Source organism: Aethina tumida, chromosome 1, assembly GCF_024364675.1.
Source record: "Aethina tumida isolate Nest 87 chromosome 1, icAetTumi1.1, whole genome shotgun sequence".
In the NCBI taxonomy this organism is placed as follows: Eukaryota; Metazoa; Arthropoda; class Insecta; order Coleoptera; family Nitidulidae; genus Aethina; species Aethina tumida.
The window spans coordinates 11,412,464-11,425,531 of record NC_065435.1 but is presented as its reverse complement, the minus strand read 5'-3'; the positions used below and the strand labels follow the sequence as shown (position 1 = coordinate 11,425,531).

General features: G+C 28.0%; 1 protein-coding gene across 1 annotated transcript in view; it reads left to right on the top strand.

Annotated features, from left to right (window-relative positions):
- LOC109608808 (semaphorin-1A) overlaps window positions 1-13,068 on the top strand; it is a 77,763-nt gene that overhangs the window by 61,509 nt on the left and 3,186 nt on the right. Inside the window, exons 2-4 of the mRNA XM_020025359.2 lie at window positions 6,278-6,779; window positions 12,543-12,735; window positions 12,828-13,058. Of these exons, the coding sequence (XP_019880918.1) occupies window positions 6,333-6,779; window positions 12,543-12,735; window positions 12,828-13,058 (871 nt within the window). The 5' untranslated portion in view covers window positions 6,278-6,332. The remainder of the gene's footprint in view (window positions 1-6,277; window positions 6,780-12,542; window positions 12,736-12,827; window positions 13,059-13,068) is intronic.

Sequence of the window (13,068 nt, the reverse complement as noted above, 5' to 3'; positions counted from 1 at the left end):
TTATAAAAAATAATTAAAATAATAAGCCCTCTGTGAATTCAAAGTATCAGTTTATGAGTTCGTTAATCATCAAATTTACTATAATTCAATAATTTATTGATGATGTTCTAAAAAAGAAGTTTCTAACGTCTTGATTTGTAAAATTTTGATTTGGGACTTGGTTTATCAAAAAAACAGTTAAAATAATAAGCTATTTTGAATTCAAAGTGTCAATTTATTGGTTTATCATCAAATAATCATCAAATCTACTAAAATTTAATAATTTATTCATGGTGTTTTAAAAAGTTTATAATTTTAAGACTGTTTTAGTTCATTATTTTTATATATTTCTTAAGCTTAACACTAAATTAAAACGTTGTTAAGTTTCTCACTTCTTGAGTTTTGTAAAATTTTGATTTGGGACTTGGTTTATCAAAAAACAGTTAAAATAATAAGCTATTTTAGATTCAAAGTGTCAATTTATTGGTTTATCATCAAATAATCATCAAATCTAGTATAATTTAATAATTTATTGATGATGTACTAAAAATTTATAATTTTAAAACTGTTTTCATTCATTATTTTTATATATTTTTATAAAAAATAATTAAAATAATAAGCCCTCTGTGAATTCAAAGTATCAGTTTATGAGTTCGTTAATCATCAAATTTACTATAATTCAATAATTTATTGATGATGTTCTAAAAAAGAAGTTTCTAACGTCTTGATTTGTAAAATTTTGATTTGGGACTTGGTTTATCAAAAAACAGTTAAAATAATAAGCTATTTTGAATTCAAAGTGTCAATTTATTGGTTTATCATCAAATAATCATCAAATCTAGTAAAATTTAATAATTTATTGATGATGTACTAAAAAATTTATAATTTTAAAACTGTTTTCATTCATTATTTTTATATATTTTTATAAAAAATAATTAAAATAATAAGCCCTCTGTGAATTCAAAGTATCAGTTTATGAGTTCGTTAATCATCAAATTTACTATAATTCAATAATTTATTGATGATGTTCTAAAAAAGAAGTTTCTAACGTCTTGATTTGTAAAATTTTGATTTGGGACTTGGTTTATCAAAAAACAGTTAAAATAATAAGCTATTTTGAATTCAAAGTGTCAATTTATTGGTTTATCATCAAATAATCATCAAATCTACTAAAATTTAATAATTTATTCATGGTGTTTTAAAAAGTTTATAATTTTAAGACTGTTTTAGTTCATTATTTTTATATATTTCTTAAGCTTAACACTAAATTAAAACGTTGTTAAGTTTCTCACTTCTTGAGTTTTGTAAAATTTTGATTTGGGACTTGGTTTATCAAAAAACAGTTAAAATAATAAGCTATTTTGAATTCAAAGTGTCAATTTATTGGTTTATCATCAAATAATCATCAAATCTAGTAAAATTTAATAATTTATTGATGATGTACTAAAAAATTTATAATTTTAAAACTGTTTTCATTCATTATTTTTATATATTTTTATAAAAAATAATTAAAATAATAAGCCCTCTGTGAATTCAAAGTATCAGTTTATGAGTTCGTTAATCATCAAATTTACTATAATTCAATAATTTATTGATGATGTTCTAAAAAAGAAGTTTCTAACGTCTTGATTTGTAAAATTTTGATTTGGGACTTGGTTTATCAAAAAACAGTTAAAATAATAAGCTATTTTGAATTCAAAGTGTCAATTTATTGGTTTATCATCAAATAATCATCAAATCTACTAAAATTTAATAATTTATTCATGGTGTTTTAAAAAGTTTATAATTTTAAGACTGTTTTAGTTCATTATTTTTATATATTTCTTAAGCTTAACACTAAATTAAAACGTTGTTAAGTTTCTCACTTCTTGAGTTTTGTAAAATTTTGATTTGGGACTTGGTTTATCAAAAAACAGTTAAAATAATAAGCTATTTTGAATTCAAAGTGTCAATTTATTGGTTTATCATCAAATAATCATCAAATCTAGTAAAATTTAATAATTTATTGATGATGTACTAAAAAATTTATAATTTTAAAACTGTTTTCATTCATTATTTTTATATATTTTTATAAAAAATAATTAAAATAATAAGCCCTCTGTGAATTCAAAGTATCAGTTTATGAGTTCGTTAATCATCAAATTTACTATAATTCAATAATTTATTGATGATGTTCTAAAAAAGAAGTTTCTAACGTCTTGATTTGTAAAATTTTGATTTGGGACTTGGTTTATCAAAAAACAGTTAAAATAATAAGCTATTTTGGATTCAAAGTGTCAATTTATTGGTTTATCATCAAATAATCATCAAATCTACTAAAATTTAATAATTTATTCATGGTGTTTTAAAAAGTTTATAATTTTAAGACTGTTTTAGTTCATTATTTTTATATATTTCTTAAGCTTAACACTAAATTAAAACGTTGTTAAGTTTCTCACTTCTTGAGTTTTGTAAAATTTTGATTTGGGACTTGGTTTATCAAAAAACAGTTAAAATAATAAGCTATTTTAGATTCAAAGTGTCAATTTATTGGTTTATCATCAAATAATCATCAAATCTAGTATAATTTAATAATTTATTGATAATGTACTAAAAAATTTATAATTTTAAAACTGTTTTCATTCATTATTTTTATATATTTTTATAAAAAATAATTAAAATAATAAGCTCTCTGTGAATTCAAAGTATCAGTTTATGAGTTCGTTATTAAATAATCATCAAATTTACTATAATTCAATAATTTATTGATGATGTTCTAAAAAAGAAGTTTCTAACGTCTTGAATTTGTAAAATTTTGATTTGGGACTTGGTTTATCAAAAAACAGTTAAAATAATAAGCTATTTTGGATTCAAAGTGTCAATTTATTGGTTTATCATCAAATAATCATCAAATCTACTAAAATTTAATAATTTGTTGATGATTCATTATTTTTATATATTTCTTAAGCTAAACACTAAATTAAACCGTTGTTAAGTTTCCAACTTCTTCAGTTTTATAAAATTTTGATTTGGGACTTTATTTATCAAAAAAACAATTAAAATAATAAGTTCTTTTTGAATTCAAAGTGTCAATTTATTACTACATCATCAAATAATCATCAAATCTACTAAAATTTTATAATTTATTGGTGATGTTCTAAATAATTTATAATTTTAGGACTGTTTTGATTCATTATTTTTATATAATTCTTAAACACTAAATTAAAACGTTGTTACGTTTCTTGAGTTTTGTAAAATTTTCATTTGGGACGTGGTTTATCAAAAAACAATTAAAATAATAAGCTATTTTGGATTCAAAGTGTCAATTTATTGGTTTATCATCAAATAATCATCAAATCTACTAAAATTTAATAATTTATTGATAATTTTTTAAAAAGTTTATAATTTTAATACCATTTTAATTAAATATTTTTATGTATTTCTTAAGCTAATCACCAAAATAAAATTTTATAAATTTTCCAATTTCTTGAGTTTTTCAAAATTTTGATTTGGGACTTAAACACTGAATTAGAATTTTGTGATATTTTCAACTTCTTAAGCTCTATAAAATTTTGGTTTGGAATTTGGTTTATTAAAAAAACAATTTAAATTATCAAATAATAATCAAATGTACTAAAATTTAATAAATAATTGTTTTTCTAACAAATATTTAATTATTTAATATAAATTTGATATTAAAAAATTAAATATAATAACAATACTTATCAAATAATGTGACGTCAAATAATCTAACCACAAATATGTATATTATCTGTGTAATTTTAAAAATTTGCATTAGAATTAAATTTCTTGTATCTTAAAACACAATGTTTTTAATGCTCATAAATATGATTATAGGATAATTTTGTGTGTCTAAGTATCTCGGAAATTATGCTTTATGCCACTTTTATGTCATTTAAAAGAAAAAATTAAATTACAAAATACACAGGAAACTACAAAAATACAGTTATTACTGTTAAAGCTTTTAGGATTATTGTAAATATCAGAGTGAAATTAGTCCTAGAATGTGTGACTCATTTAAAATATAAACTGCTTAAATTGTCAAAGATTTATAACTTTAAAAATACTAAATTAAGTGTGTAAACATTCAAATTGTCATTTGAATTGAATTTCCTTTAAACATTGAATTTTTAATGGTGGCAAACACGATTACAAGATAATTTCATATATCCAGGCATCTCGGAAATTATATATTACCCTAATCAAATAAAGGACCCCCCCATTTATTAGATTGTCTTGTTACTGTAATTTAAATAAACAGTGTTTACTTCAATTGCTTCCTACAATAATACTTACACCTCATCTAAAAGGGGGAACCTATTTTTAGACCGTACATACAATACCTCTTTTAATCAACGATTAAAAATAAATAATTATCGGGGATGACCCCACATAAATTTAATATCGGCCGTCCACGACAAGTTGTATCCGTTTCGTAATATTAATAAAAATTAACATAACACCGGCGGTTCTCTCGCAGAGAGGCCAGTGTAAATATACGTTACGAATAAACAGTTAGACCGAGGTGCATATATATTTTTTCCGAAACTACCGTTCGAGCCATTCACTATCAAATGCCTTCGCTACGAATCAGTGGATCGCCGATACTAACGTTATATTTTGTTATTTATATTTATAGCGTCGATACGTTATTTAAATAGACGAAAATGAATGGCACACAACAACTTGAAAGCTAATGAATGCTCCTCGGTACCAAAAGTGATTCATGGATGAACCACGAGCACCAACGCTGTTATTAAAATGGTCATGTATACGTATTATTTATATAATTATTATTGAATTAGTCGTAATGGTTTACAGTTAATTCCCATAGCCCAAAGTTTCATGGTGCCCATTCAAGAAAAAATATATATTTTCGTAAATCCAGTTAGTTAATGGGTTACAACAACAATTACAAGTGTCCTAGTTATTTTACATATCACTGAGAACATTCACAAGAGCTGTTTTCACTTACAAACGTACATTTATTGGCATATGCAACATGTCTCTTTGTTATTAACCTTCGGTATAATGAATAATTTCTTTTGTACTAGTTTGTAATTTCATTTTTATTGTCTATTCTTGCAGTTCTCCGCAAAAGGTAATAAAACTGCGGCCCATAAAGTGTGTACATCCTCTGGATAAACTGTCACGGTCATTCTTCGTGATGGGTGAAACGCCCCTTATAAATCATCCCAACAGGGGGTTAACCTGGTCAAACCTCTTGCACGTTCATCACCTAAAATCCAACTGATTTGACTTCCCCACAGGCGTCTGACTCAGGCCTTTATAGCCACCATAGATGACGGTGGTTCAAGGAAAAAGTTCTAGGATATACAGCCATTAATTTCATCTTTATTGCATTCAATTATTTCATAAAACAACAGCAAATAAATTAAAGGAAGTGAATTCCCCCTACAAGAGTATGAATCCCATAAAATTTTCAATATAAGAGATACCTCCTCAAAGACACACCAAGAAAATGTAAAATTATTGATACGATTCGTTCTGTTGCTGGATGTTGTTTATGTTGGATGGGGCCATAATGCGACATTCCTGGATATTAAAACGATAAAAGATCTCCGATTGTCAAACGTCTGAGAATGTTGAGCATTCTGATTCACCATTAGAACAATGTAAAACAATTTTATGAATTATAACAGACGTTCCCGGTGAACAATTTCATGACTCACGTAATGCATCCCTAATTACCAATTGCACATTCTCCAGATTTAGTCCACTGAGGTAATGGCAATTGCTCCAATCAAGTGTATTTTAAGGTATGACGGGTTGTGACCCCCACGCAAGCCAAACGTTGTTAATTTTCGAAAAACACTCAACAACACGTAGTACTCATCGTCCAGGTAGGTCTCGAACTGACAGGGACAAATTAATAACATACGTGCGTGGACAATGCGAAGTTTGTTTAGGAACTTTACTAGTTCCACTTCCTCCCATCCATCAGTTCAGTTTACGTTCACGGCATGTACTTGTTTACAGCAAGTTGTTCCTCTAAATTGTGTTCGTTATATTTAACCATAGGATAAACATTTTTTCGCAAATCGGCGTTGGTAATTGATGTTTATTTTTAATTTCGCTTCGCTCCAGGAATGTTTAAATATTTATGATATATATGAAGTTTATGAGATGGAAAAATATTTTCGTTAAAACTCATACACAACCTATTCCGATGATGTGCATCAGATTAATGGGTTAACCGACTGTCACTTTTTGTATTACATCCTTGTGTGCTCAAATAAAAGTCCGGCAATGTGTCTAACTTGCGTTATTGTTGCAGAATCAAAATGGTGGAGGATTGACGAGTGTGGTGCGACGTAACGAAAACCGCCAAGATGCCTTCCCCACAACTCGGTGCCTTGACATGCCTTCAATGTGTAACAATCGTGCTTTATATGTGTGTAAATTTAGTGTACGGATGGCTTCCAGACACCACGTCCAAGTTACAAAATAGCTATAAGCAATTGCAAAGTATTAACAGCTTCGTTGGTACCAACAATGCCACCGACCACTTCATTGTCTTGCATCAAGACGACACTTCCATATTGCTGGGCGGCAGGAACAAAATCTACAACCTGTCCATCTACGATCTGGCCGAAAGGAGGGACTCCAATTTGTTTTGGAACTCGTCGGAGCCCCACGCCCAGCTGTGCCTGTTGAAGGGCAAGACGGAGGAGGACTGCCAGAACTACATCAGGATCTTCTTCCAGACCAGTCCGGGGACTTACTTGGTCTGCGGCACCAACTCCTACAAGCCATACTGTCGGTACTACGTTCGAAAGGTAAGTCTTCAAGAAAAAAAGTATTTTAGTAATTAATTCGTTAGGAAAGTGTTAATTCTGTGTCAATACCTTGAGAACAAAAAGGCGACACTTAGCCAATTCTTCAGAGTCTCGACCATAACTGATTAGGCATGAAAAAATTGCAATATCCATTGTTTATACAAAAATAAACTTGGACATTTCCACGGACATGGTTATATTCGCATTACGGAGGCATTAGAAGTAATATCTGAGTTTGTTTTGAAAAAAAATGATTGTGAAAGTGAAAGTGTAAAACATTGTGTCTTACTGTAATTCTGTCCATTGAAATCTATAATTATAGCACATAATATCGCTAATGATAATGGTACAGTGGAAGATGGGGATAATTTACCATTTTCTAGTCACTCATTTTTGGAGAGTAACAGAGGAGAAATTACCGGCAATAAAATAATTGAACGTATGACTGTAGCATTTCGTAAAACAAGGAAAGCACCGGGTAAATTACAGTCCATAAGCAAAAATTGCTTCCACGGAACAATAATTACACACTTACCGCATTAAGCATGTTTCCAAAAGTGGTACCACAGAAGGTGGACGTTGGAGCAGTTCTAAAGTCCTAATCAATAGCGCATAATTAATTTTTTCTCCCGACGAAGCCCAAAATTGGTCGAAAATGCTAATGAAGAAGCGGCATTAATGATCCAAAGCCCCCGGGGGCATCGCGAGAACAAGGAGTGGCGATTTGCCGTCCAATTTAAACAAATTTACCGGTGCCATCCTCGCATTTACGCCAGCGCTGGTCCCTTGAGAAAACGTCAACCTTCAACTGAACCGGCACCAATTGCCATTTATTTGCCATTTCCATCTATCTTATCAGTGAAGCAATTGTGGCCCACAGAGGCTATTTAATTTTTGATTGTGTGCCAATGCGGGCACGAAAATAATTTCATGGGTGTCGCATCGGGATAAACGAAAACAAAGTGCAATTGTCTACGAGTCGCCTACTTTTTCAAACGGTGACACACTAGTTGTGCGTGGGCGTCGGATCCCGTTTGCGTTTGCGTTTTATTTTAACGAAAACCATTTGCATATTAGCAGCCTTTAAAGAGCATATTAATTGATGTTTTAAGTTTTAAGTCCATTTTTTTTTATGGGCGTATGACGAATTTTTCTCACGGCTAAGATTTCGAATGTAACTGGTTCGTTTTTCGTTGTGGTGCTTTGGTTTCAAGGTTTCTTCAACTTTGTACCGATCAATCACTAGTGCGAATCAATTTGAATTTATAATGACAAAGACAAATATAGATAAACGTTTTGTAATGGCTTACGTCAATTTTGTTGCGTGTGCAGTCGTGTTAATGTTTGATGTCTTAATTGTAATTATCAAAGTCGTTTTAAATAAACGGAAACGTCTAGATTTCGCATTTCGGTTTATCAATTTAAACTGAGTTAACTGGAACTAGTTAATTATCAAAAGGTTCGCTGATGGTGTTAAATTTGATCTATATATATATATATATATATATATATATATATATATATCAACGCCTCCAATTATGTAATTTTAGATGAAATGCTTTTTTGTCTCATTTCCTTTACAATTAGATTAAAATTCCAGTGTTATTATTAATCGCATTGTATTTTATAATAATTATTCTTATTTTGCACATGATGAATATATTTTACTGCAAAAATTATCTGATACAAATATTTTAATATGGGTCATTAAAGTAAGGTTAGTAATCTAATATTATGTACTGGAATTATTAATTTATGTTTTTAAAACATAACTTCGTTTAACTTTTATTTAACAAAATAATCATCGTTACTCATTGCCAATGTTTGGGTTATTGGAACTAATAAAAATCAACCTCAGTTTGGACCTCGTCTTCAAAATTAAACCCTTTATTTCATATAAATAAATAATAGATAAATCTAGACTATATGGTGGATGAGGTAGAACATTTTGAAGCTTCCTTTGAGTCTCTAATGTGTCATATGAACTTGGCTGTCATGAAGAAGGGAAAAACCTTTCTATTTACTATTTTTTTGATGAACTTGATGATGGAGAAATTGTTGGTGCATAAAATTCCACAGACTTCACCACAATCATCAAAATCTTTCTTAGGTTAAGACTTCTTAAGTATTATTCTACCAGATTTACCAGAATTCACTTGTCCAACTATGTTTTTGTTGAAATTCATTTCATTAAATCTCTTTCTAATGAGTATGACCTTGATGTTCATCTTCAATTGCCATTTTTAAACCAACTTCTTCACTTACAAAATCTTCCATAAACTCCTTATGAGTGATCATTCAATCATTTTGATATAAATAAATAAACCGTATAGTCAGAAAGAAGAGCTTTTAAATAATATACACAATTTATTAAAAAATGTTAAAATATATAAAATAATATATTATATATAAATACAAATATAAAAATATAAAATTAAAATTTATTGAAATAATATTAAATATAATCAAAAATTAAATAAAAATCATTTTTATATTTTTTATAATTTTTTACTTATGTATTTTTATATTTATTTATATATCATTTTTTATATTATTTGAATAATTTTTTATATTTATATTTTTCATGTTTTTATATTTATTTTTTTTATACTATTATGTAATATAAATGTAAAATATATTCAAAATAAAATATAAAAAAATATATAATATAAAAAATATAATAATTTTTTTAAATACATATTTTTATATTTATTTATATATTATATTATTTGAATAATTTTTTATAATTTTATTTTATATTTGTATTTTTTTATGTTTTTATTTTTATTTTTATTTTTTATATACTATTATGTAATATAAAAATTAATAAATATATATATATATATAAAAGAAAAAAAATAAATGAAAAATATATTCAAAATAAAACATAAAAATTAAAAATATTATCATCAAATAACAATAATTTTTTTAAATATATATTTTTATATTTATTTTATATTATTTGAATAATTTTTTATATAATATTACGTAATATAAAAATTACTGTAAAAAATATATGCAAAAAATATATAATATAAAACTTATCATTAAATTATATTAAATATTACATAAAAATATAATATAAAAAATATATCTTTTATTGTTTGTTATATTTATTTTTAATTTGTATTTATTTACTTTTTATTTTAATTTTTTATATGTCTATATTTTTTATTATTTTTATATATTGTATATATTCTAATAAATTTATTTTTATATTTATTTATATAATTTATTTTATATAATATAAAATATAAAAAGTATATAAAAAATAAATAAATTTAAAAATATATATTTTATTATTTATATTTATTTTTTATATATTTATATAATTTATTTTATGTTATATAAAAAATATTAAATATACAAAATATATAGAAATTTAAATATATAATAATAATAATAATATATAAAAATAAAAATATATTTCTATATTTAAATTTGATCACATTTTTTTATATTTATTTTACATAAACATTTTATATATTTGTATTTTTACATTAATTTTCGAATAATAGATAAATATATAAAATAAATAATTTTTTAATAAATATAAAAATTTATTCAAATAAATCAATAAATAAAATGTAAATTATTTTTCTGTATCTGACATTTGAAAGTTCCTTCAGCGATTTGTTTATTAAATTGAAAATTATGCTGTTGCCTCACATTCAGCAGAACTGAAATGTAAATTTATATATTAATTTAAAAGATTTTTTTAACAGTCCATCATGTCGAACCGTCTCCTACGTAACGCTACTACTGCCGTTATGAAATATTCAAATAATTGATAGTGGGTCGATTAAAAAACAGCGAAGATGAGTCCCCCCAGTTCAGGCCAATAAAACGCATTAATCTTTCTAGTCCGTTCCGTGTTAAATGCTAAGCTATTCATGCCTTTCTTAATCCATAACAATAGTAAATTAGTTACGTAATACGTGTTTGAGTAAGCTCATCATTTGTACTACGTCAATTATTTAAAAAACGTGCCTCAAAAGCGTAATATAAATGTTCTCATTACGGGCTACGTCCGCTGTTCAAATATGAAATGCTAATGCCCTTATCGCGGAGCGATGTTGAAGATGTTTTATTGTTTGTAGACTGCACCTAAGAACAATAAGGTGAAGATAAGATGAGGCAACGTTAAAACGACTTTGTCATTTACAACGAGATTGGGCTGTGGAGTTTTAAGACGTTCGTTTAATTCTATTCACTCGTTTCACATTGATCAACATTGAAACCAAGAAAAACATGCCGAGGAAGCAATCACTTACAAAACGGTCGGTCTCAAGGTGACGATGCTAATATAATATTAATTATACAAATGGATAAATGAAAATTTAAATAACCAAACCTTTAATCAAAAACCAATTAAGTTGAGTGTGAAACGCCAATTATTTATTTCAGTAACAATTAAATATGTTTTTGGAAGAAGGACGTTGGGCAATTTTTAATCGTTTTATAATGGCCGATACTGGTAATGCTAATGACAAGAAACTTTGTTCTTTGTTTCACTATTTACACGGTTTTAAGATTGAACCAGAAAAAATAGTGCTAATGACAGGTATGGCCACCGTTAATAACACATCATATTAAGGTTAAAATTAAATAGAAGCTAATTAGATGTGTTAGTCAAGCCAATTTGTGAACAATTAAAAGAGTTGTTTGCCCAAGAGGCTCCCATGACACAAATCGAAAATTACAGATTTACCAATTTCGGCCCTCACAAAAACCTGTTAAGTTTCCTCATTTAAATCCCAACAAAAATATGATGTTGTGTCGCCTAACAGGTACACTCCTTTTTTAAGAACCTGCATTGTGTTCAAATAAAGATCTCCTTTGAATAAAATAAGCCCATTTGAATAACATAAATTATTCAAGCCGGGACACCTTAGAGCGATCCTCGCCAAGTATTTCCGGTTCCATTTTATTCCATTACCCAATAAGCCATTACAAAACGTCTCTCCTCTTTTTTTTTGAGCACTTTTTGTCAAGTTGTGGCGGGTCGTTAGCAATACTTAAAAGCACATTAACTCTTTTTGTACACGAACAATCCTAAATATTTGAAAACGCTCTGGCGCAACACGTGTGGTCCTCTTCCTTGATTGAATCTCGGAAAACAATTAGTTGATCAGATCGGGGAACAGCACCACACACAATGTGTGGTGACCAAGGTATTAAATAATTTATTGTAATTAAGTGAACGGTCGAAATGTGTGAAAGTACATGTGTTTGTTGAATAAATTTACCGGTTTGTTGTGTAGTACCTATGTTGATTTTTGCAATAACCAAAGGAGGTAAAAATATGGCTATATATGGTAATATATTCAAGAGAAGACATTGTATTAATAGGACAATATTATTCATAAACTTTCTCTGTAAATGTCAATAATGTTCAATAATCTTGCACGGATAACAGAAAATTTATTATGAATATGAAAATAAGGTTAATTAATTCAAGATTATGATGCTTTTCACACAATTAGCCGAAGAGCATCTTCAGTGTGGCAATTGATGAGAACAACATTTTTCATAGTGGGTCTGACATTTAACTTTTTGCTTATTATTTTATGTACCCAGTTATTGCAACACAGATCGAGGAGATATTCACATTCACAATACACCAGTTCTTGATTGTTGAATTAATGTCAAACGTAATTTTAAGATTATGGATTTACGTGATTTGTAATTTGTGACCTCTATTCTGATTGTTAGTGTTACAATTTTATTAATCCTTGTATTAATGTTAATATTTTATTTCAGAATGGCAGTTTCATCATGGAGAAAGACTTCGAGGGCATAGGTTTGTGTCCCTATGATCCAGAGCACAACAGTACCGCCATCTGGGCCAACGACCATTTGTTTTCGGCCACCGTAGCCGACTTTTCTGGAGGAGACCCTCTCATCTACAGGGATCCACTCCGCACAGAACTGTCTGATCTCAAACAACTGAACGGTACGTCAAAATGCCACTTAAATACAAGCAGTACCCTCTGCTCCACCACTTAACCAACTGGACATGTTATAATTCTATTATTTTTATTCCAGCTCCCAATTTTGTCAGTTCTTTGACGTATGGCGACTACATCTACTTCTTCTATAGAGAAACCGCCGTGGAATACATGAACTGCGGCAAAGTAATTTACTCGAGGGTGGCGAGGGTGTGCAAAGACGACAAAGGCGGCCCTCACCAGTCCAGAAATCACTGGACCACCTTCCTCAAGGCCCGACTGAACTGTTCTGTCCCAGGGGAATACCCATTCTACTTCGACGAAATACGTAAGTTATC